The following is a 27,652-nucleotide window of genomic DNA, read 5'->3' as shown; positions in this document are numbered from 1 at the left end:
GCACACTACATCCCATAACACCGTGACTCCTCTCCTTCACACCCCTCACCGACACACTACATCCCATAACACCGTGACTCCTCTCCTTCACACCCCTCACCGGCACACTACATCCCATAACACCGTGACTCCTCTCCTTCACACCCCTCACCGGCACACTACATCCCATAACACCGTGACTCCTCTCCTTCACACCCTCACCGGCACACTACATCCCATAACACCGTGCATCCTCTCCTTCACACCCCTCACCGGCACACTACATCCCATAACACCGTGCATCCTCTCCTTCACACCCCTCACCGGCACACCACATCCCATAACACCGTGCATCCTCTCCTTCACACCCCTCACCGGCACACTACATCCCATAACACCGTGACTCCTCTCCTTCACACCCCTCACCGGCACACTACATCCCATAACACCGTGCATCCTCTCCTTCACACCCCTCACCGGCACACCACATCCCATAACACCGTGACTCCTCTCCTTCACACCCCTCACCGGCACACTACATCCCATAACACCGTGACTCCTCTCCTTCACACCCTCACCGGCACACTACATCCCATAACACCGTGCATCCTCTCCTTCACACCCCTCACCGGCACACTACATCCCATAACACTATGACTCCTCTCCTTCACACCCCTCACCGGCACACTACATCCCATAACACTGTGACGCCTCTCCTTCACACCCCTCACCGGCACACCACATCCCATAACACCGTGCATCCTCTCCTTCACACCCCTCACCGGCACACTACATCCCATAACACCGTGACTCCTCTCCTTCACACCCCTCACCGGCACACTACATCCCATAACACCGTGACTCCTCTCCTTCACACCCCTCACCGGCACACTACATCCCATAACACCGTGACTCCTCTCCTTCACACCCCTCACCGGCACACTACATCCCATAACACCGTGACTCCTCTCCTTCACACCCCTCACCGGCACACTACATCCCATAACACCGTGACTCCTCTCCTTCACACCCCTCACCGACACACTACATCCCATATCACAGTGACTCCTCTCCTTCACACCACTCACCGGCACACTACATCCCATAACACCGTGACTCCTCTCCTTCACACCCCTCACCGGCACACTACATCCCATAACACCGTGACTCCTCTCCTTCACACCCCTCACCGGCACACTACATCCCATAACACCGTGACTCCTCTCCTTCACACCCTCACCGGCACACTACATCCCATAACACCGTGCATCCTCTCCTTCACACCCCTCACCGGCACACTACATCCCATAACACCGTGCATCCTCTCCTTCACACCCCTCACCGGCACACCACATCCCATAACACCGTGACTCCTCTCCTTCACACCCCTCACCGGCACACTACATCCCATAACACCGTGACTCCTCTCCTTCACACCCTCACCGGCACACTACATCCCATAACACCGTGACTCCTCTCCTTCACACCCTCTCCGGCACACTACATCCCATAACACCGTGACTCCTCTCCTTCACACCCCTCACCGGCACACTACATCCCATAACACCGTGCATCCTCTCCTTCACACCCCTCACCGGCACACCACATCCCATAACACCGTGCATCCTCTCCTTCACACCCTCACCGGCACACTACATCCCATAAAAACCGTGACTCCTCTCCTTCACACCCTCTCCGGCACACTACATCCCATAACACCGTGCATCCTCTCCTTCACACCCCTCACCGGCACACTACATCCCATAACACCGTGCATCCTCTCCTTCACACCCCTCACCGGCACACTACATCCCATAACACCGTGCATCCTCTCCTTCACACCCCTCACCGGCACACTACATCCCATAACACCGTGACTCCTCTCCTTCACACCCTCTCCGGCACACTACATCCCATAACACCGTGCATCCTCTCCTTCACACCCCTCACCGGCACACTACATCCCATAACACCGTGCATCCTCTCCTTCACACCCCTCACCGGCACACCACATCCCATAACACCGTGCATCCTCTCCTTCACACCCTCACCGGCACACTACATCCCATAAAAACCGTGACTCCTCTCCTTCACACCCCTCACCGGCACACCACATCCCATAACACCGTGCATCCTCTCCTTCACACCCCTCACCGGCACACTACATCCCATAACACCGTGACTCCTCTCCTTCACACCCCTCACCGGCACACTACATCCCATAACACCGTGACTCCTCTCCTTCACACCCCTCACCGGCACACTACATCCCATAACACCGTGACTCCTCTCCTTCACACCCCTCACCGGCACACTACATCCCATAACACCGTGACTCCTCTCCTTCACACCCCTCACCGGCACACTACATCCCATAACACCGTGACTCCTCTCCTTCACACCCCTCACCGACACACTACATCCCATATCACAGTGACTCCTCTCCTTCACACCACTCACCGGCACACTACATCCCATAACACCGTGACTCCTCTCCTTCACACCCCTCACCGGCACACTACATCCCATAACACCGTGACTCCTCTCCTTCACACCCCTCACCGGCACACTACATCCCATAACACCGTGACTCCTCTCCTTCACACCCTCACCGGCACACTACATCCCATAACACCGTGACTCCTCTCCTTCACACCCCTCACCGGCACACTACATCCCATAACACCGTGACTCCTCTCCTTCACACCCCTCACCGGCACACTACATCCCATAACACCGTGACTCCTCTCCTTCACACCCTCACCGGCACACTACATCCCATAACACCGTGACTCCTCTCCTTCACACCCCTCACCGGCACACTACATCCCATAACACCGTGACTCCTCTCCTTCACCACCCTCTCCGGCACACTACATCCCATAACACCGTGACTCCTCTCCTTCACACCCCACACCGACACACTACATCCCATAACACCGTGCATCCTCTCCTTCACACCCCTCACCGGCACACAACATCCCATAACGCCGTGACTCCTCTCCTTCACACCCCTCACCGGCACACTACATCCCATAACACCGTGACTCCTCTCCTTCACACCCCTCACCGGCACACTACATCACATAACACCGTGACTCCTCTCCTTCACACCCCTCACCGGCACACTACATCCCATAACACCGTGACTCCTCTCCTTCACACCCCTCACCGACACACTACATCCCATAACACCGTGACTCCTCTCCTTCACACCCCTCACCGGCACACTACATCCCATAACACCGTGACTCCTCTCCTTCACACCCCTCACCGGCACACTACATCCCATAACACTGTGACTCCTCTCCTTCACACCCCTCACCGGCACACTACATCCCATAACACCGTGACTCCTCTCCTTCACACCCCTCACCGGCACACTACATCCCATAAAACCGTGCATCCTCTCCTTCACACCCCTCACCGGCACACTACATCCCATAACACCGTGACTCCTCTCCTTCACACCCCTCACCGACACACTACATCCCATAACACCGTGACTCCTCTCCTTCACACCCCTCACCGGCACACTACATCCCATAACACCGTGACTCCTCTCCTTCACACCCCTCACCGGCACACTACATACCATAACACCGTGACTCCTCTCCTTCACACCCCTCACCGGCACACTACATCCCATAACACCGTGACTCCTCTCCTTCACACCCCTCACCGGCACACTACATCCCATAACACCGTGACTCCTCTCCTTCACACCCCTCACCGGCACACTACATCCCATAACACCGTGACTCCTCTCCTTCACACCCCTCACCGGCACACTACATCCCATAACACCGTGACTCCTCTCCTTCACACCCTCACCGGCACACTACATCCCATAACACTGTGACTCCTCTCCTTCACACCCCTCACCGGCACACTACATCCCATAACACTGTGACGCCTCTCCTTCACACCCCTCACCGGCACACAACATCCCATAACACCGTGACTCCTCTCCTTCACAGCCTCACCGGCACACTACATCCCATAACACCGTGCATCCTCTCCTTCACACCCCTCACCGGCACACTACATCCCATAACACTGTGACTACTCTCCTTCACACCCCTCACCGGCACACTACATCCCATAACACCGTGACTCCTCTCCTTCACACCCCTCACCGGCACACTACATCCCATAACACCGTGCATCCTCTCCTTCACACCCCTCACCGGCACACTACATCCCATAACACCGTGCATCCTCTCCTTCACACCCCTCACCGGCACACCACATCCCATAACACCGTGCATCCTCTCCTTCACACCCTCACCGGCACACTACATCCCATAAAAACCGTGACTCCTCTCCTTCACACCCCTCACCGGCACACCACATCCCATAACACCGTGCATCCTCTCCTTCACACCCCTCACCGGCACACTACATCCCATAACACCGTGACTCCTCTCCTTCACACCCCTCACCGGCACACTACATCCCATAACACCGTGACTCCTCTCCTTCACACCCCTCACCGGCACACTACATCCCATAACACCGTGACTCCTCTCCTTCACACCCCTCACCGGCACACTACATCCCATAACACCGTGACTCCTCTCCTTCACACCCCTCACCGGCACACTACATCCCATAACACCGTGACTCCTCTCCTTCACACCCCTCACCGACACACTACATCCCATATCACAGTGACTCCTCTCCTTCACACCACTCACCGGCACACTACATCCCATAACACCGTGACTCCTCTCCTTCACACCCCTCACCGGCACACTACATCCCATAACACCGTGACTCCTCTCCTTCACACCCCTCACCGGCACACTACATCCCATAACACCGTGACTCCTCTCCTTCACACCCTCACCGGCACACTACATCCCATAACACCGTGCATCCTCTCCTTCACACCCCTCACCGGCACACTACATCCCATAACACCGTGCATCCTCTCCTTCACACCCCTCACCGGCACACCACATCCCATAACACCGTGACTCCTCTCCTTCACACCCCTCACCGGCACACTACATCCCATAACACCGTGACTCCTCTCCTTCACACCCTCACCGGCACACTACATCCCATAACACCGTGCATCCTCTCCTTCACACCCCTCACCGGCACACTACATCCCATAACACCGTGCATCCTCTCCTTCACACCCCTCACCGGCACACCACATCCCATAACACCGTGCATCCTCTCCTTCACACCCTCACCGGCACACTACATCCCATAAAAACCGTGACTCCTCTCCTTCACACCCCTCACCGGCACACCACATCCCATAACACCGTGCATCCTCTCCTTCACACCCCTCACCGGCACACTACATCCCATAACACCGTGACTCCTCTCCTTCACACCCCTCACCGGCACACTACATCCCATAACACCGTGACTCCTCTCCTTCACACCCCTCACCGGCACACTACATCCCATAACACCGTGACTCCTCTCCTTCACACCCCTCACCGGCACACTACATCCCATAACACCGTGACTCCTCTCCTTCACACCCCTCACCGGCACACTACATCCCATAACACCGTGACTCCTCTCCTTCACACCCCTCACCGACACACTACATCCCATATCACAGTGACTCCTCTCCTTCACACCACTCACCGGCACACTACATCCCATAACACCGTGACTCCTCTCCTTCACACCCCTCACCGGCACACTACATCCCATAACACCGTGACTCCTCTCCTTCACACCCCTCACCGGCACACTACATCCCATAACACCGTGACTCCTCTCCTTCACACCCTCACCGGCACACTACATCCCATAACACCGTGACTCCTCTCCTTCACACCCCTCACCGGCACACTACATCCCATAACACCGTGACTCCTCTCCTTCACACCCCTCACCGGCACACTACATCCCATAACACCGTGACTCCTCTCCTTCACACCCTCACCGGCACACTACATCCCATAACACCGTGACTCCTCTCCTTCACACCCCTCACCGGCACACTACATCCCATAACACCGTGACTCCTCTCCTTCACCACCCTCTCCGGCACACTACATCCCATAACACCGTGACTCCTCTCCTTCACACCCCACACCGACACACTACATCCCATAACACCGTGCATCCTCTCCTTCACACCCCTCACCGGCACACAACATCCCATAACGCCGTGACTCCTCTCCTTCACACCCCTCACCGGCACACTACATCCCATAACACCGTGACTCCTCTCCTTCACACCCCTCACCGGCACACTACATCACATAACACCGTGACTCCTCTCCTTCACACCCCTCACCGGCACACTACATCCCATAACACCGTGACTCCTCTCCTTCACACCCCTCACCGACACACTACATCCCATAACACCGTGACTCCTCTCCTTCACACCCCTCACCGGCACACTACATCCCATAACACCGTGACTCCTCTCCTTCACACCCCTCACCGGCACACTACATCCCATAACACTGTGACTCCTCTCCTTCACACCCCTCACCGGCACACTACATCCCATAACACCGTGACTCCTCTCCTTCACACCCCTCACCGGCACACTACATCCCATAACACCGTGCATCCTCTCCTTCACACCCCTCACCGGCACACTACATCCCATAACACCGTGACTCCTCTCCTTCACACCCTCACCGGCACACTACATCCCATAACACCGTGCATCCTCTCCTTCACACCACTCACCGGCACACTACATCCCATAACACCGTGACTCCTCTCCTTCACACCCCTCACCGACACACTACATCCCATAACACCGTGACTCCTCTCCTTCACACCCCTCACCGGCACACTACATCCCATAACACCGTGACTCCTCTCCTTCACACCCCTCACCGGCACACTACATACCATAACACCGTGACTCCTCTCCTTCACACCCCTCACCGGCACACTACATCCCATAACACCGTGACTCCTCTCCTTCACACCCCTCACCGGCACACTACATCCCATAACACCGTGACTCCTCTCCTTCACACCCCTCACCGGCACACTACATCCCATAACACCGTGACTCCTCTCCTTCACACCCTCACCGGCACACTACATCCCATAACACTGTGACTCCTCTCCTTCACACCCCTCACCGGCACACTACATCCCATAACACTGTGACGCCTCTCCTTCACACCCCTCACCGGCACACAACATCCCATAACACCGTGACTCCTCTCCTTCACAGCCTCACCGGCACACTACATCCCATAACACCGTGCATCCTCTCCTTCACACCCCTCACCGGCACACTACATCCCATAACACTGTGACTCCTCTCCTTCACACCCCTCACCGGCACACTACATCCCATAACACCGTGACTCCTCTCCTTCACACCCCTCACCGGCACACTACATCCCATAACACCGTGCATCCTCTCCTTCACACCCCTCACCGGCACACCACATCCCATAACACCGTGCATCCTCTCCTTCACACCCCTCACCGGCACACTACATCCCATAACACCGTGACTCCTCTCCTTCACACCCCTCACCGGCACACTACATCCCATAACACCGTGCATCCTCTCCTTCACACCCCTCACCGGCACACCACATCCCATAACACCGTGACTCCTCTCCTTCACACCCCTCACCGGCACACTACATCCCATAACACCGTGACTCCTCTCCTTCACACCCTCACCGGCACACTACATCCCATAACACCGTGCATCCTCTCCTTCACACCCCTCACCGGCACACTACATCCCATAACACCGTGCATCCTCTCCTTCACACCCCTCACCGGCACACAACATCCCATAACGCCGTGACTCCTCTCCTTCACACCCCTCACCGGCACACTACATCCCATAACACCGTGACTCCTCTCCTTCACACCCCTCACCGGCACACTACATCACATAACACCGTGACTCCTCTCCTTCACACCCCTCACCGGCACACTACATCCCATAACACCGTGACTCCTCTCCTTCACACCCCTCACCGACACACTACATCCCATAACACCGTGACTCCTCTCCTTCACACCCCTCACCGGCACACTACATCCCATAACACCGTGACTCCTCTCCTTCACACCCCTCACCGGCACACTACATCCCATAACACCGTGACTCCTCTCCTTCACACCCTCACCGGCACACTACATCCCATAACACCGTGCATCCTCTCCTTCACACCCCTCACCGGCACACTACATCCCATAACACCGTGCATCCTCTCCTTCACACCCCTCACCGGCACACCACATCCCATAACACCGTGCATCCTCTCCTTCACACCCCTCACCGGCACACTACATCCCATAACACCGTGACTCCTCTCCTTCACACCCCTCACCGGCACACTACATCCCATAACACCGTGCATCCTCTCCTTCACACCCCTCACCGGCACACCACATCCCATAACACCGTGACTCCTCTCCTTCACACCCCTCACCGGCACACTACATCCCATAACACCGTGACTCCTCTCCTTCACACCCTCACCGGCACACTACATCCCATAACACCGTGCATCCTCTCCTTCACACCCCTCACCGGCACACTACATCCCATAACACTGTGACTCCTCTCCTTCACACCCCTCACCGGCACACTACATCCCATAACACTGTGACGCCTCTCCTTCACACCCCTCACCGGCACACCACATCCCATAACACCGTGCATCCTCTCCTTCACACCCCTCACCGGCACACTACATCCCATAACACCGTGACTCCTCTCCTTCACACCCCTCACCGGCACACTACATCCCATAACACCGTGACTCCTCTCCTTCACACCCCTCACCGGCACACTACATCCCATAACACCGTGACTCCTCTCCTTCACACCCCTCACCGGCACACTACATCCCATAACACCGTGACTCCTCTCCTTCACACCCCTCACCGGCACACTACATCCCATAACACCGTGACTCCTCTCCTTCACACCCCTCACCGACACACTACATCCCATATCACAGTGACTCCTCTCCTTCACACCACTCACCGGCACACTACATCCCATAACACCGTGACTCCTCTCCTTCACACCCCTCACCGGCACACTACATCCCATAACACCGTGACTCCTCTCCTTCACACCCCTCACCGGCACACTACATCCCATAACACCGTGACTCCTCTCCTTCACACCCTCACCGGCACACTACATCCCATAACACCGTGCATCCTCTCCTTCACACCCCTCACCGGCACACTACATCCCATAACACCGTGCATCCTCTCCTTCACACCCCTCACCGGCACACCACATCCCATAACACCGTGACTCCTCTCCTTCACACCCCTCACCGGCACACTACATCCCATAACACCGTGACTCCTCTCCTTCACACCCTCACCGGCACACTACATCCCATAACACCGTGACTCCTCTCCTTCACACCCTCTCCGGCACACTACATCCCATAACACCGTGACTCCTCTCCTTCACACCCCTCACCGGCACACTACATCCCATAACACCGTGCATCCTCTCCTTCACACCCCTCACCGGCACACCACATCCCATAACACCGTGCATCCTCTCCTTCACACCCTCACCGGCACACTACATCCCATAAAAACCGTGACTCCTCTCCTTCACACCCTCTCCGGCACACTACATCCCATAACACCGTGCATCCTCTCCTTCACACCCCTCACCGGCACACTACATCCCATAACACCGTGCATCCTCTCCTTCACACCCCTCACCGGCACACTACATCCCATGACACCGTGCATCCTCTCCTTCACACCCCTCACCGGCACACTACATCCCATAACACCGTGACTCCTCTCCTTCACACCCTCTCCGGCACACTACATCCCATAACACCGTGCATCCTCTCCTTCACACCCCTCACCGGCACACTACATCCCATAACACCGTGCATCCTCTCCTTCACACCCCTCACCGGCACACCACATCCCATAACACCGTGCATCCTCTCCTTCACACCCTCACCGGCACACTACATCCCATAAAAACCGTGACTCCTCTCCTTCACACCCCTCACCGGCACACCACATCCCATAACACCGTGCATCCTCTCCTTCACACCCCTCACCGGCACACTACATCCCATAACACCGTGACTCCTCTCCTTCACACCCCTCACCGGCACACTACATCCCATAACACCGTGACTCCTCTCCTTCACACCCCTCACCGGCACACTACATCCCATAACACCGTGACTCCTCTCCTTCACACCCCTCACCGGCACACTACATCCCATAACACCGTGACTCCTCTCCTTCACACCCCTCACCGGCACACTACATCCCATAACACCGTGACTCCTCTCCTTCACACCCCTCACCGACACACTACATCCCATATCACAGTGACTCCTCTCCTTCACACCACTCACCGGCACACTACATCCCATAACACCGTGACTCCTCTCCTTCACACCCCTCACCGGCACACTACATCCCATAACACCGTGACTCCTCTCCTTCACACCCCTCACCGGCACACTACATCCCATAACACCGTGACTCCTCTCCTTCACACCCTCACCGGCACACTACATCCCATAACACCGTGACTCCTCTCCTTCACACCCCTCACCGGCACACTACATCCCATAACACCGTGACTCCTCTCCTTCACACCCCTCACCGGCACACTACATCCCATAACACCGTGACTCCTCTCCTTCACACCCTCACCGGCACACTACATCCCATAACACCGTGACTCCTCTCCTTCACACCCCTCACCGGCACACTACATCCCATAACACCGTGACTCCTCTCCTTCACCACCCTCTCCGGCACACTACATCCCATAACACCGTGACTCCTCTCCTTCACACCCCACACCGACACACTACATCCCATAACACCGTGCATCCTCTCCTTCACACCCCTCACCGGCACACAACATCCCATAACGCCGTGACTCCTCTCCTTCACACCCCTCACCGGCACACTACATCCCATAACACCGTGACTCCTCTCCTTCACACCCCTCACCGGCACACTACATCACATAACACCGTGACTCCTCTCCTTCACACCCCTCACCGGCACACTACATCCCATAACACCGTGACTCCTCTCCTTCACACCCCTCACCGACACACTACATCCCATAACACCGTGACTCCTCTCCTTCACACCCCTCACCGGCACACTACATCCCATAACACCGTGACTCCTCTCCTTCACACCCCTCACCGGCACACTACATCCCATAACACTGTGACTCCTCTCCTTCACACCCCTCACCGGCACACTACATCCCATAACACCGTGACTCCTCTCCTTCACACCCCTCACCGGCACACTACATCCCATAAAACCGTGCATCCTCTCCTTCACACCCCTCACCGGCACACTACATCCCATAACACCGTGACTCCTCTCCTTCACACCCCTCACCGACACACTACATCCCATAACACCGTGACTCCTCTCCTTCACACCCCTCACCGGCACACTACATCCCATAACACCGTGACTCCTCTCCTTCACACCCCTCACCGGCACACTACATACCATAACACCGTGACTCCTCTCCTTCACACCCCTCACCGGCACACTACATCCCATAACACCGTGACTCCTCTCCTTCACACCCCTCACCGGCACACTACATCCCATAACACCGTGACTCCTCTCCTTCACACCCCTCACCGGCACACTACATCCCATAACACCGTGACTCCTCTCCTTCACACCCCTCACCGGCACACTACATCCCATAACACCGTGACTCCTCTCCTTCACACCCTCACCGGCACACTACATCCCATAACACTGTGACTCCTCTCCTTCACACCCCTCACCGGCACACTACATCCCATAACACTGTGACGCCTCTCCTTCACACCCCTCACCGGCACACAACATCCCATAACACCGTGACTCCTCTCCTTCACAGCCTCACCGGCACACTACATCCCATAACACCGTGCATCCTCTCCTTCACACCCCTCACCGGCACACTACATCCCATAACACTGTGACTACTCTCCTTCACACCCCTCACCGGCACACTACATCCCATAACACCGTGACTCCTCTCCTTCACACCCCTCACCGGCACACTACATCCCATAACACCGTGCATCCTCTCCTTCACACCCCTCACCGGCACACTACATCCCATAACACCGTGCATCCTCTCCTTCACACCCCTCACCGGCACACCACATCCCATAACACCGTGCATCCTCTCCTTCACACCCTCACCGGCACACTACATCCCATAAAAACCGTGACTCCTCTCCTTCACACCCCTCACCGGCACACCACATCCCATAACACCGTGCATCCTCTCCTTCACACCCCTCACCGGCACACTACATCCCATAACACCGTGACTCCTCTCCTTCACACCCCTCACCGGCACACTACATCCCATAACACCGTGACTCCTCTCCTTCACACCCCTCACCGGCACACTACATCCCATAACACCGTGACTCCTCTCCTTCACACCCCTCACCGGCACACTACATCCCATAACACCGTGACTCCTCTCCTTCACACCCCTCACCGGCACACTACATCCCATAACACCGTGACTCCTCTCCTTCACACCCCTCACCGACACACTACATCCCATATCACAGTGACTCCTCTCCTTCACACCACTCACCGGCACACTACATCCCATAACACCGTGACTCCTCTCCTTCACACCCCTCACCGGCACACTACATCCCATAACACCGTGACTCCTCTCCTTCACACCCCTCACCGGCACACTACATCCCATAACACCGTGACTCCTCTCCTTCACACCCTCACCGGCACACTACATCCCATAACACCGTGCATCCTCTCCTTCACACCCCTCACCGGCACACTACATCCCATAACACCGTGCATCCTCTCCTTCACACCCCTCACCGGCACACCACATCCCATAACACCGTGACTCCTCTCCTTCACACCCCTCACCGGCACACTACATCCCATAACACCGTGACTCCTCTCCTTCACACCCTCACCGGCACACTACATCCCATAACACCGTGCATCCTCTCCTTCACACCCCTCACCGGCACACTACATCCCATAACACCGTGCATCCTCTCCTTCACACCCCTCACCGGCACACCACATCCCATAACACCGTGCATCCTCTCCTTCACACCCTCACCGGCACACTACATCCCATAAAAACCGTGACTCCTCTCCTTCACACCCCTCACCGGCACACCACATCCCATAACACCGTGCATCCTCTCCTTCACACCCCTCACCGGCACACTACATCCCATAACACCGTGACTCCTCTCCTTCACACCCCTCACCGGCACACTACATCCCATAACACCGTGACTCCTCTCCTTCACACCCCTCACCGGCACACTACATCCCATAACACCGTGACTCCTCTCCTTCACACCCCTCACCGGCACACTACATCCCATAACACCGTGACTCCTCTCCTTCACACCCCTCACCGGCACACTACATCCCATAACACCGTGACTCCTCTCCTTCACACCCCTCACCGACACACTACATCCCATATCACAGTGACTCCTCTCCTTCACACCACTCACCGGCACACTACATCCCATAACACCGTGACTCCTCTCCTTCACACCCCTCACCGGCACACTACATCCCATAACACCGTGACTCCTCTCCTTCACACCCCTCACCGGCACACTACATCCCATAACACCGTGACTCCTCTCCTTCACACCCTCACCGGCACACTACATCCCATAACACCGTGACTCCTCTCCTTCACACCCCTCACCGGCACACTACATCCCATAACACCGTGACTCCTCTCCTTCACACCCCTCACCGGCACACTACATCCCATAACACCGTGACTCCTCTCCTTCACACCCTCACCGGCACACTACATCCCATAACACCGTGACTCCTCTCCTTCACACCCCTCACCGGCACACTACATCCCATAACACCGTGACTCCTCTCCTTCACCACCCTCTCCGGCACACTACATCCCATAACACCGTGACTCCTCTCCTTCACACCCCACACCGACACACTACATCCCATAACACCGTGCATCCTCTCCTTCACACCCCTCACCGGCACACAACATCCCATAACGCCGTGACTCCTCTCCTTCACACCCCTCACCGGCACACTACATCCCATAACACCGTGACTCCTCTCCTTCACACCCCTCACCGGCACACTACATCACATAACACCGTGACTCCTCTCCTTCACACCCCTCACCGGCACACTACATCCCATAACACCGTGACTCCTCTCCTTCACACCCCTCACCGACACACTACATCCCATAACACCGTGACTCCTCTCCTTCACACCCCTCACCGGCACACTACATCCCATAACACCGTGACTCCTCTCCTTCACACCCCTCACCGGCACACTACATCCCATAACACTGTGACTCCTCTCCTTCACACCCCTCACCGGCACACTACATCCCATAACACCGTGACTCCTCTCCTTCACACCCCTCACCGGCACACTACATCCCATAACACCGTGCATCCTCTCCTTCACACCCCTCACCGGCACACTACATCCCATAACACCGTGACTCCTCTCCTTCACACCCTCACCGGCACACTACATCCCATAACACCGTGCATCCTCTCCTTCACACCACTCACCGGCACACTACATCCCATAACACCGTGACTCCTCTCCTTCACACCCCTCACCGACACACTACATCCCATAACACCGTGACTCCTCTCCTTCACACCCCTCACCGGCACACTACATCCCATAACACCGTGACTCCTCTCCTTCACACCCCTCACCGGCACACTACATACCATAACACCGTGACTCCTCTCCTTCACACCCCTCACCGGCACACTACATCCCATAACACCGTGACTCCTCTCCTTCACACCCCTCACCGGCACACTACATCCCATAACACCGTGACTCCTCTCCTTCACACCCCTCACCGGCACACTACATCCCATAACACCGTGACTCCTCTCCTTCACACCCTCACCGGCACACTACATCCCATAACACTGTGACTCCTCTCCTTCACACCCCTCACCGGCACACTACATCCCATAACACTGTGACGCCTCTCCTTCACACCCCTCACCGGCACACAACATCCCATAACACCGTGACTCCTCTCCTTCACAGCCTCACCGGCACACTACATCCCATAACACCGTGCATCCTCTCCTTCACACCCCTCACCGGCACACTACATCCCATAACACTGTGACTCCTCTCCTTCACACCCCTCACCGGCACACTACATCCCATAACACCGTGACTCCTCTCCTTCACACCCCTCACCGGCACACTACATCCCATAACACCGTGCATCCTCTCCTTCACACCCCTCACCGGCACACTACATCCCATAACACCGTGCATCCTCTCCTTCACACCCCTCACCGGCACACTACATCCCATAACACCGTGACTCCTCTCCTTCACACCCCTCACCGGCACACAACATCCCATAACACCGTGACTCCTCTCCTTCACACCCCTCACCGGCACACTACATCCCATAACACCGTGACTCCTCTCCTTCACACCCCTCACCGGCACACTACATCCCATAACACCGTGACTCCTCTCCTTCAGGACGGCTCAAATTTCTTCTTCCTGAAGTCAGAGAACACGCCTCTGATCTACCTAACAAAAGCCTTGGACTACCAGAAGGAGAAGATGTTAACACTGATTCTGCATTGCAAGGTGAGACCTGAGATTTGAGGTGCAGATGAGCTGAAGACTGGGAAATGAGAAAAGTTAGCTAATTCAGGGAACATCCGAGAACCCACCAGGGAAGTGTATGCTGCTAAGCCAGACTGCACTGGTGAGAAGTTTACTCATTCTGAAACAGGACCAGCAGCACCTCCACTTTGCAAAGGCAAGGGCTGGCTAGGGGGCGTGTGTGGGAAATGTGTTTGCAAATATGATTAAGCATTCTGAAATGGTTAGCAAGGCAACAGGGTGGATGACATTGTCTATATAGTCCTTAGCAAGAGGACAGGGTGGAGGACATTGTCTATATAGTCCTTAGCAAGAGGACAGGGTGGAGGACATTGTCTATGTAGTCGTTAGCAAGAGGACAGGGTGGAGGACATTGTCTATATAGTCCTTAGCAAGAGGACAGGGTGGAGGACGTTGTCTATATTGTCCTTAGCAAGAGGACAGGGTGGAGGACGTTGTCTATACTGTCCTTAGCAAGACGACAGGGTGGAGGACATTGTCTATATTGTCCTTAGCAAGAGGACAGGGTGGAGGACATTGTCTATATAGTCCTTAGCAAGAGGACAGGGTGGAGGACGTTGTCTATATTGTCCTTAGCAAGAGGACAGGGTGGAGGACGTTGTCTATATTGTCCTTAGCAAGGCAACAGGGTGGATGACATTGTCTATGTAGCCCTTAGCAAGAAGACAGGGTGGAGGACATTGTCTATATTGTCCTTAGCAAGAGGACAGGGTGGAAGACATTGTCTATATTGTCCTTAGCAAGAGGACAGGGTGCAGGACGTTGTCTATATAGTCCTTAGCAAGACGACAGGGTGGAAGACATTGTCTATGTAGTCCTTAGCAAGAGGACAGGGTGGAGGACGTTGTCTATATAGTCCTTAGCAAGAGGACAGGGTGGAGGACATTGTCTATGTAGTCGTTGGCAAGAGGACAGGGTGGAGGACGTTGTCTATATTGTCCTTAGCAAGAGGACAGGGTGGAGGACGTTGTCTATATAGTCCTTAGCAAGAGGACAGGGTGGAGGACGTTGTCTATATAGTCCTTAGCAAGAGGACAGGGTGGAGGACATTGTCTATGTAGTCGTTGGCAAGAGGACAGGGTGGAGGACGTTGTCTATATTGTCCTTAGCAAGAGGACAGGGTGGAGGACGTTGTCTATATAGTCCTTAGCAAGAGGACAGGGTGGAGGACGTTGTCTATGTAGTCCTTAGCAAGACGACAGGGTGGAGGACATTGTCTATGTAGTCCTTAGCAAGAGGACAAGATGGAGGACATTGTCTATATTGTCCTTAGCAAGACGACAGGGTGGAGGACATTGTCTATATTGTCCTTAGCAAGAGGACAGGGTGGAGGACGTTGTCTATATTGTCCTTAGCAAGAGGACAGGGTGGAGGACGTTGTCTATATTGTCCTTAGCAAGAGGACAGGGTGGAGGACATTGTCTATGTAGTCCTTAGCAAGAGGACAGGGTGGAGGACGTTGTCTATATTGTCCTTAGCAAGAGGACAGGGTGGAGGACGTTGTCTTTATAGTCTTTAGCAAGACGACAGGGTGGAGGGTCTTTAGCAAAGCCCAGGAAATGGTGCTTGATGTGTTTGTCAAGGCATTGGGATATGGCCCAAGTGCAGAGAAAGACACAATAAAGAAGGCCGATAGTTCACAGACTTTAATACGAACAGGATTTTAAGGGAAAGGAAAACAATAAACACTTGGCCAAACAAGGCTGTTAACTAAGACTCTCGTACTATAAGCTAGATGCCAACATTGTGGCTGAAATGAATATCTAACTATACAAGGAATAGCACTACTCTTCAGCATCAGTTGACTCGATAGTCCACCTTCTCAGGCAAGGCCCAATGCAAGCAGACAGTGTAACGTGCTGTGCTTTGCTCAAGTCACGGTAAGTGCTACAACAAAAAGAAGGGAGGTAAATACCACCATAATGCGATGATTAGCTGACACGTACATATTCACTGGCACAATTGCTGGCTCTGCCGTGCAGCCTGCCTGAAACCCTGTAGCAGAGTCCATTGTTGTAGCAGGGAGACCACACAGAATCCAAGGGGAGCTGGTCATTGGATACAAAACCGGTTTGGTGTCTGGTATCACAGGGTGACAGTGGGTGGTGGAGTGTTTTTTTAGATTGAAGGTCTGTAACTAGTGTTGTGCCACAGGGCTGATTTGCCATCTGCAGTATATTGACTATCTGGATGAGAGTGTAGGAAAGTTTGCTGATAACACCAGAGTTGCTGATTAGGATTACCAGAGTAGGAGGTTGTCTGAGGTTACAGTACAATCTAGAGGGAAAGTGGCCAATAAACGGCAGATGGAATTTAACTCAAACAAGTGGGTGGGTGGTCCAGTACTGTAGTGGTTAGCACAACGCCTTATAGTACCAGCAACTGGGGTTCAATTCCCACCGTGGTCAGTAAGGAGCTTGTACATTCTCCCTGTGACCACGTGGGCTTCTGCCAGGTACTTCAGTTTTCACCCACATTCCAAAAACATACAGATTAACGTTAGTAGGTTGGTGTGCTATGCTGGCGTGGGAAACATGGTGACATTTACAGACTGTGATGGTCATTGACACAAAAGACACATTTCACTGTATATTTCAATGTTTCGATGCACATGTGACAAAGAAAGCTAATCATCCAACAAATATCTTTCAGTGTACAGTGAAACCAAGTCAGGGCTTGCACAATAAATGAGAGGGCCTTGAGGAGTGTTGTAGAAATGTAGGGGCAAAAGGTACGTGGTTCCTGAAAGTGTTGTCACAGGTGAAGAAGGTGTATGTTGTGTTTGCCTTTATCAGTCACAGCCCTGAGTAGAAGAGCTGGAAAGTTTTATTACACCTGTAGAAGACATCGGTGAGACCACACCTCGGGTACTGGGCACAGTTTTATTTTTGCTGGCTGTAGGAAGGATGTGATAAGCTGGAAAAAGTTCTGAAATGTTAGCATTCATTTCGAGAGGACTAGGATACAAAAGCAAGAATGTAATGATGAGACTTTATACAGCACTGGTGAGGCCCCACTTGGATATTATGAGCCATTTTAGTCCCCTTATCTTAGAAAGGATGTGTTGACATCACAAAAATGATTCCGGGATTGAAAGGCTTGTCATATGAGGAGCGTTTGATGGCTCTGGGCCTGTCGTCATTGGAATTCAGAAGAATGAGGGAGGATCTCATTGGAACCTATCAAATGTTGAAAGACCTCAAAAAAGTAGATGTGCAAAGGATGTCTTCTATGATGGGAGAGTCTCAGCCTAGAGGACACACCTCAGAATAGAGGGGCATCCTTTTAGAATGGAGATGAGAAGGAATTTCTTTAACCAGAGAGTAGGGAATCAGAGGAATCTGTTGCCACAGGCATCTGTGGAGGCCAAGTCTTTGGGTACATTTAAGGCAGAGGTTGATAGATTCTTGATTAGTCATGAAGGGATTCAGGGGGAAAGCACAAAATTTAGCTGAGAAGGTATTTGAATCAGCCACGATGAAATTATGGAGTGTACTTGATGGGCTAGATGACATAATTCCGCTCCTATATCTTAGGGACTGAATGATTTAATTGGATATTAATTGTATAACAGGAGGTGGAAAGGCTGAGACCATTTTTCTTGGGGCAAAGGAGGCTGAGGAGGAACATGAGAAAGGTTTATAAACTCATGAGGTGCGCAGATAAGATGGATGATTACAGAATTTTATCCAGGGTACAAGATTCTTAACACTAGAGGGGTTAAGATAAGGTTGAGAGGGTAAGATTTATAAGGAAACAGGGGCAAGTGTTCCATCCAGAGGCAGGTGAGCAGGTGGGACGATCTGCCAGAGGTATTGGGTATTGGTATTGGGATTCGCCCCGGCTGTCGATCTCGGCTGCCCCAGCGACCCAGGGGATTTACCAACATTTTGTGTGTGTTGTTGTTTGAATTTCCAGCATCTGCAGATTTCCTCGTATTGGGTACCATCACAGATTTTAGGACACTTGGTTAGTTGAATGAATAAGCAAGGTTTGGGGGATATGGACAAGTTATACACTCTCAGAAAACTCTCAGAGTAGGACTACAGAGGTAATAATCTCAGGATTATTACCAGTGCCACATGCTAGCCAGAGTTGGAACAGCAGGATAGCTAGAATGAATATGTGGATTGAGCGGTGGTGCAGGAGGGAGGGTTTCAGATTCTTGGGGCATTGGAACTGCTTCTGAGGGAGGTGGGATCAGTACCATCAGAACAACCTACATCCGGGCAGGATTTTACAGAGGATGTGGAGAGGCTGCAGAGGGATATAGAGGTTAAGTGAGTGGGCCAAGGTCTGGCAGATGGAATACAACTTTGGTAAATGCGAGATCATCCATTTCAGAAGGAATAATAGAAGAGCAGATTATTATTTAAACAGTGAAAGTGCAGCATGCTGTTGTGCAGAGGGACTTGGGAGTGCTTGTTCATGAACTGCAAAAAGTTGGCTTGCAGATACAACAGGTTATTAAGAAGGCAAATGGAATGTTGGCCTTCATTGCTAGAGGGATTGAATTCAAGAGCAGGGAGGTCATGCTGCAACTGTACAGGGTACTGGTGACGCCGCACCTGGAGTACTGTGTGCAGTTCTGGTCTCCGTACTTGGGGAAGAATATACTGGCTTTGGAGGCAGTGCAGAGGAGGTTCACCAGGTTGATTCCAGGGATGAAGGGGTTAACCTATGAGGAGAGATTGAGTCGCCTGGGACTATACTCTGGAGTTCAGAAGAATGAGAGGGATCTTATAGAACAGTGGTTCCCAATCTTTTCTATGCCCCACACCCCTAGGAAATGTTTGATCAATGTTTACACCTCTTACAAAAGTAATATCACATTTGAAGGTGAAAAAGTCTAACTTCTAATTATTGAACCACATACAATACTGTGGGTGAACAAATTGAACTTTAAAAAAAAAGCTTTTAACTCAGTGCATAAAATGAAAATATAAATTGAGCAATTAGATTCAAATTTATTCAGAAAAAATTGTAAACAGTAAATTGATGAGACTCCTCAACTCTGAGGTGTAACTTCCCAGGTAACACTGATGAGAATCCTCAACGCTGACTCGGGCAGAGGGAGACTGGAGTGAGTTTATGTCTCTCGACTCGGGCAGCGGGAGACTGGAGTGAGTTTATGTCTCTCGACTCGGGCAGCGGGAGACTGGAGTGAGTTTACGTCTCTCTCGACTCGGGCAGCGGGAGACTGGAGTGTGCTTGGGACAAACGTTACTACCACTTCTCAAGGCACACTGGCAGCTGGCTATGTGATGACTCGTGACTTGTCACTCAAGCACACAAGCCACTCTTTGTCGCACCCCCTGAAATTCCATCTCGCACCCCCTGGGGATGCGGGCACCCCAGGTTGGGAACCCCTGTTATAGAAACATACCCTATTTTGAAAGGGATAGATAAGATAGAAGCAGGAAAGTTGTTTCCATTGTAGGTGAGACTAGAACTAGGGGACATTGCCTCAAAATTCAGGGGAGAAGATTTAGGACGGAAATGAGGAGAAACTGTTTTTCCCAGAGAGTGATGAATCTGTGAAATTCTCTGCCCAGGGAACAGTTGAGGCTTCTTCACTAAATATATTTAAGATACAGTTAGATAGATTTTTACATAGTAAGGGAATTAAGGATTATGGGGAAAAGGCAGGTAGATGGAGCTGAGTTTACGGACAGATCGGCCATGATCTTATTGAATGGTGGGGAAGGCTCGATAGGCCGGATGGCCTACTCCTGCTCCTATTTCTCATGTTCTTATGACTCTTGGCAGTGTGGAGGATCAGAGGGATCTTGGGGTCTGAGTCCCTAGGACACTCAAAGTTGCTGTGCAGATTGACTCTGTGGTTAAGAAAGGATACTCTGCATTGGCCTTCATCAATTGTGGAATTGAATTTAGGAGCCAAGAGGTAACGTTGCAGCTGAACAGGAGCCTGGTCAGACCCCACTTTGAGTACTGTGCTTAGTTCTGGTTGCCTCACTACAGGAAGGATGTGGAAACCATAGAAAGGGTGCAGAGGAGACTGCAAACTGGCAAATGGCAGAGGACATCAGTGGTTGGGAAGTTGTTGGAATCGATTGTTAGGGATGAGATTACAGAATACCTGGAGGCACATGAAAGGAAAATTCTGCCTGACAAACCTACTGCAATTTTTTGAGGAAATTACAAGCATGGTAGACAAAGGAGATAGAGTGGATGTGGTGTACTTGGATTTTCAGAAGCCTTTGACAAGGTGCCGCACAGGAGGCTGCTTAGCAAGATAAGAGCCCATGGAATTACAAGGGGTTACTAGCGTGGATGGAGCACTGGCTGAAACAGAGAGTGGGAATAAAGGGATCCTATTCTGACTGGCTGCCTGTTACTAGTGGAGTTCCACAGGGGTCGGTGTTGGGAACACTGCTTTTTACGATGTATGTCAATGATTTGGACCATGGGATTAATGGATTTAGGGTTAGGGGTTAGTGACCCCTAAACAGCCACCATTCACCCTGTGGGAGGGGAGGTACTGAGGGAGGGTCTCTGTGGCAGTGGTAGTACTGAGGGAGGGTCACACTGTGAGAGGGGAGGTACTGAGGGAGGGTCTCTGTGGCAGGGGTAGTACTGAGGGAGGGTCACACTGTGGGAGGGGTAGTACTGAGGGAGAGTCACTCTGGGAAGGGTCACTGTGAGAGGGGTAGTACTGAGGGAGGGTCACACTGTGGGAGGGGTAGTACTGAGGGAGGGTCACTCTGTGGGAAGGGTCACTGTGAGAGGGGTAGTACTGAGGGAGGGTCACACTGTGGGAGGGGAGGTACTGAGGGAGGGTCTCTGTGGCAGTGGTAGTACTGAGGGAGGGTCTCTGTGGCAGTGGAGGTACTGAGGGAGGGTCACACTGTGGGAGGGGTAGTACTGAGGGAGGGTCACTGTGAGAGGGGTGGTACTGAGGGAGGGTCTCTGTGGCAGGGGTAGTACTGAGGGAGGGTCACTGTGAGAGGGGTGGTACTGAGGGAGGGTCTCTGTGGGAGGGGTAGTACTGAGGGAGGGTCACTGTGAGAGGGGTGGTACTGAGGGAGGGTCTCTGTGGGAGGGGTAGTACTGAGGGAGGGTCACTGTGAGAGGGGTGGTACTGAGGGAGGGTCTCTGTGGGAGGGGTAGTACTGAGGGAGGGTCACTGTGAGAGGGGTGGTACTGAGGGAGGGTCTCTGTGGGAGGGGTAGTACTGAGGGAGGGTCACACTGTGGGATGGGTGGTACTGAGGGAGGGTCTCTGTGGCAGGGGAGGTACTGAGGGAGGGTCACACTGTGGGAGGGGTAGTACTGAGGGAGGGTCACTGTGAGAGGGGTAGTACTGAGGGAGGGTCACACTGTGGGAGGGGAGGTACTGAGGGAGGGTCTCTGTGGCAGTGGTAGTACTGAGGGAGGGTCACACTGTGGGAGGGGAGGTACTGAGGGAGGGTCACACTGTGGGAGGGGAGGTACTGAGGGAGGGTCTCTGTGGCAGGGGTAGTACTGAGGGAGGGTCACTCTGTGGGAAGGGTCACTGTGAGAGGGGTAGTACTGAGGGAGGGTCACACTGTGGGAGGGGAGGTACTGAGGGAGGGTCTCTGTGGCAGGGGTAGTACTGAGGGAGGGTCACACTGTGGGAGGGGAGGTACTGAGGGAGGGTCTCTGTGGCAGGGGTGGTACTGAGGGAGGGTCACACTGTGGGAGGGGTAGTACTGAGGGAGGGTCACTGTGAGAGGACTGGAAGAATGATAGAACATGGAACAGTACAGCATAGGAACAGGCTCCTTGGCTCCTTGGCTCACAATGTTGTGCTGAATCAGTTAAAAAGTAAATTTTTTTAAATCCCAAAAGCTAACCCCTCTTGAAGGCAAGTAGTTGGTGGTGTAAGTCCCCATGGGATTTGAAGGTTACTTTCTTCTGGCTGTTACAGGAAACAGCGAACAGCATAAACATCAGTGACTCAGTGACCATTACAATCCGCATCATCGATGAGGACAACAGGCCGCCAGCGTTTCAGCCTTGCATCTCCCTGACGGATCCCAGCTTCTGCCTGAACGCGAAGTACACCGGAAAGATCAAGCAGTACCAGACCGAGGTATTACTGACGCTGCACTCCCGACACCGTGCTGACCCTCGCCATACTCACTCCCCTCTCCTCTCTGTTCCAGAGCAGCCCTCTGAGCCTCCAGCCACATCATATATTGGCTGTGGACGGGGACACAGGAATCAATGCCACCATCCTGTACCAGATTGTAAGCGGTGGTGAGTTCTGACACTTCAATAACCAGGGACACAGAGCAAGGCCACTCTGTCTTTTAAGTCCCTGCTATTTGCTGAAATCATTGGCCTCTCACTGGGCTGTCAAAATGCTGTGCTGACAGCACTCCAGAGGTGCCCACGTCTGTCCGGGGAGTGCCCACGTCTGTCCGGGGAGTGCCCACGTCTGTCCGGGAATGCCCACGTCTGTCCGGGAATGCCCACGTCTGTCCGGGGAGTGCCCACGTCTGTCCGGGGAGTGCCCACGTCTGTCTGGGTGTGTCCAGGGTGCCTATATCTGTCTGGAGGAGTCTGGGGGATGACCTCATCTGTCCAGAAGGACCCACACCTGTCTCAGGGTGCACACATGTATCCGAGTGTGTCCAGGGGTGTATGAAGATGCCATCACATAACTGCTGTGCTCACATCTGTCGTACTGTGAGACCGTGCTGTGACATAGGTGACCACTAAGCACTACAGAGTGACCGCCACTGACCACGGTGTGACCACCACGAACCAAAGCGTGACCCCCATTGACCATGGTGTGACCACCACGAACCAAAGCGTGACCCCCATTGACCACGGTGTGACCACCACGAACCAAAGCGTGACCCCCATTGACCACGGTGTGACCACCACGAACCAAAGCGTGACCCCCATTGACCATGGTGTGACCACCACGAACCAAAGCGTGACCCCCAATGACCACGGTGTGACCACCACGAACCAAAGCGTGACCCCCATTGACCACGGTGTGACCACCACGAACCAAAGCGTGACCCCCATTGACCACGGTGTGACCACCACGAACCAAAGCGTGACCCCCATTGACCACGGTGTGACCACCACGAACCAAAGCGTGACCCCCATTGACCACGGTGTGACCACCACGAACCAAAGCGTGACCCCCATTGACCACGGTGTGACCACCACTGGCCATTGTGTGACTACAGCTCTCCATGAGATGCCCACGGTTGTCTCAGTAGGTCAGTTCCCTGCCCGGAGGCTGGGCAGACAGAGCTTTTGTGCCCAGGACCACTGCCAACAGTGTTCACCCACTCTCTGGCCTTGTTTTACAGATTACCACCGCGCCTTCTGGATTAACGCAAGTGATGGCACATTAACCATGACCAGAGCTATCAACAGCAGCGGTCTGGTCGCACTCACCATCCTGGTAGGTGAGCGCGCGGCTCTGTGGTGACCCGGTGGGTACCAGTAATCTCTGCCCACTGTGTCCTTAGGAAGGTCTTTGCCTTCCCAGCCACAGAACCCCAACCACGTCCTCAGGCTCTTCCAATTAATGTTTTGTTAATACAACAGTTTCTCAGATCTGACTCAATTGGACAGGACATAAATACCAATGATCTAGTTTGGATTACAAAACTGCATTTATTCGGACAGAACAGACTAAGCTTTAAAACACGTACCTGGGTGTGCACAGCCCGTCACTCAGCCCTGTTCTAAACGCTGCAGTGAGAGGGCCCACAGTTCTGCCAGTCAGTGGCGTTGTCCACAACCAGAGGTCAGAGAAGCCCCAACAAAAGTGACTATCAAGCCCTCTGACTACATCACTTTTATACACCTTGCACTGATATAAGATGATGCAGTAATTGAGCCAATACATATCACCAGCTCAAATTACCGAATGAAAACCAAACTTCATGAGTCCCACCCCTGTGAATGTGCAGTCCCCACAGAGGTAAGCAAAGCTTCAGCTGAGTTGTGGGTTAGGATCAGTGATTGGCCTTGTCCAGTCGAAGTTGGGAGGGTCTCTCAATTTCCCTCGGGATCAATAAAGTATGTCTGTCTGTCTGTCTCCTTTAGCCAAGCTCCAGGGGTCGCCTGATAAGACCATAAGATATAGGAGCAGAATTGGACCGTTCGGCCCATCCAGTAATCTCCACAATTCCATCATGGCTGATTTTTTATCCACTTCAACCCCATTTCCCAGTCTTCTCCCCATATCTTTTGATGCCCAGACTAATCAAGAACCTATCAACATCTTTTTTAAGTATGCACAATGATTTGTCCTCCACAGCCATCTGTAGTAATGAATTCCACAGATTTACCACCCTCTGGGCTAAAGAAATTCCTCCTCATCTCTGTTCTAAATGGATATCCCTCTATTCTGAGACTATGATCCTCGGTCCTAATTCCTGCACAATAGGAAAAATCCTCTCCATATTCAGTCTATCTAGGCCTTTCAATATTCAATAGATTTCAATGAGATCCCCTTTCATTCTTCTAAATTCCAATGAGTACAGGCCCAGAGCCTCATACTAATGTTCCACCTCTGGCCAGCGGACATACGGAACACCAGGCAAAGAGACTTGATCTGACTCATTGAGCCTCCGCTCTCCCCAAGGCTGTCCAATCCACTAAGCTTGTGCACCAGTTGATTTGTTGTTTGGGTTTCCGGCACCAGCCTCAGTGCTCACTGTCCGCCTGAGCTCGGGGAGGAGAATGCAGGAGTCTGGGGAATGACACTCAGACCACGGGGCCAGAGGTCTAACTATACTGTTCCATTCCCCAGGCCAAGCAGGCGGACGACCCCTACAGGTACACCATGACCAGCGTCACCCTGACAGTGCTGCCCGTCAACCGATACCCACCCGAGTTTCCACACAGCGTCTACTCTGGGTCTGTTCAAGCCGGCTCACCGAAGGGAAGCATCGTCACCAAGCAAGGATCCAGCACCTTGCCCCTCAGAGTGCAGGCTCAGGACCAGGACTATCCCAACGTAAGTCCACTGAGGCCAACCTTCGGCTGCCATGGATAGATAGAGGGGTAGCTCAAGCGGAGCAGCCAGTGAAGGAGCGGAGCTTTAAGGCTTTGACTCCAGAGTTTCTGGCAGTTTTGGCAGTTGGACTGTGCAATCAAGTCAATCAAGATTTGAATAGCTCAGACTCAGCAGAAAGCAGCTGATTGGGCAATCAAGGTCAGGTGACCAAGCAGTTTGAAAAGCTCAAACAAATAAATAGAGGGGTAGCTCAAGTGGAGCAGCCTGTGAAGGAGTGGAGCTTTGACTTGAGAGGCTTGAATGAGCTTGTTCCCAGTTAGTCTTTACAATGCCTCATGAGACGTTGATGTGCCTCTCCTGTGAGATGTGGCAGTCTTGGGGGAACTACCCTCTCCCACAGAATCACATCTGCCAGAAATGCTTGCGGCTGGGCGATCTGGAAGACCGTGAGAGGGATCTGGAGCAGCAGCTGGATGACCTTCGACTCATAAGGGAGAATGAGGCAGTCATAGATGAGAGCTACAGGGAGGTAGTCACACCTAGGCTGCCGGAAGCAGGTCGTTGGGTGACAGTCAGAGGGGGGAAAGCGAAGGAGAGTAGACAGGCAGTGCAGAACACCCCTGTAGCCATTCCCATGAATAATAAGTTTACCGTCCTGGATGCTATTGGCGAGGACGACTGACCAGGTGTGAGCCACGGTGGCAGGGCCTCTGGCACTGAGTCTGGCCCTGTGGTGCAGAAGGATGGGACGGTGAAGAGGAGAGCTGTCGTCATTGGGGACTCTATAGTCAGGGGAGCAGACAGGAGATTTTGTGGACGTGAGAAGGACACCCGCGTGGTTTATTACCTCCCGGGTGCCAGGATCCGGGATGTCTCTGACCGGGTGCATGACATCCTGGTACGAGAGGGAAAGCAACCAGAAGTCGTGATACATGTTGGGACCAACGACATAGGCAGGAAGAGGGATGAGGTCCTGAAGTGTGAGTTTCGGGAACTAGGCAGAAGGCTGAAGAACAGG

At 53.4% G+C, this 27,652-nt stretch overlaps 1 protein-coding gene across 3 annotated transcripts in view; it reads left to right on the top strand.

Moving 5' to 3' along the window:
- LOC140729774 (cadherin-related family member 5-like) overlaps nucleotides 1–27,652 on the top strand; it is a 152,742-nt gene that overhangs the window by 85,834 nt on the left and 39,256 nt on the right. For all 3 annotated transcript variants that reach the window (XM_073049977.1, XM_073049978.1, XM_073049976.1), the window contains 5 exons: nucleotides 15,508–15,618; nucleotides 23,569–23,733; nucleotides 23,807–23,900; nucleotides 24,974–25,068; nucleotides 26,428–26,634. In XM_073049977.1, coding sequence (XP_072906078.1) covers nucleotides 15,508–15,618; nucleotides 23,569–23,733; nucleotides 23,807–23,900; nucleotides 24,974–25,068; nucleotides 26,428–26,634 — 672 coding nt within the window. The remainder of the gene's footprint in view (nucleotides 1–15,507; nucleotides 15,619–23,568; nucleotides 23,734–23,806; nucleotides 23,901–24,973; nucleotides 25,069–26,427; nucleotides 26,635–27,652) is intronic.

The sequence above is a fragment of the Hemitrygon akajei genome, chromosome 6 (assembly GCF_048418815.1).
Source record: "Hemitrygon akajei chromosome 6, sHemAka1.3, whole genome shotgun sequence".
NCBI classification, from domain to species: domain Eukaryota; kingdom Metazoa; phylum Chordata; class Chondrichthyes; order Myliobatiformes; family Dasyatidae; genus Hemitrygon; species Hemitrygon akajei.
Note: the sequence above shows the minus strand (reverse complement) of the source record. Positions and strands in the feature narration are given on the sequence as shown.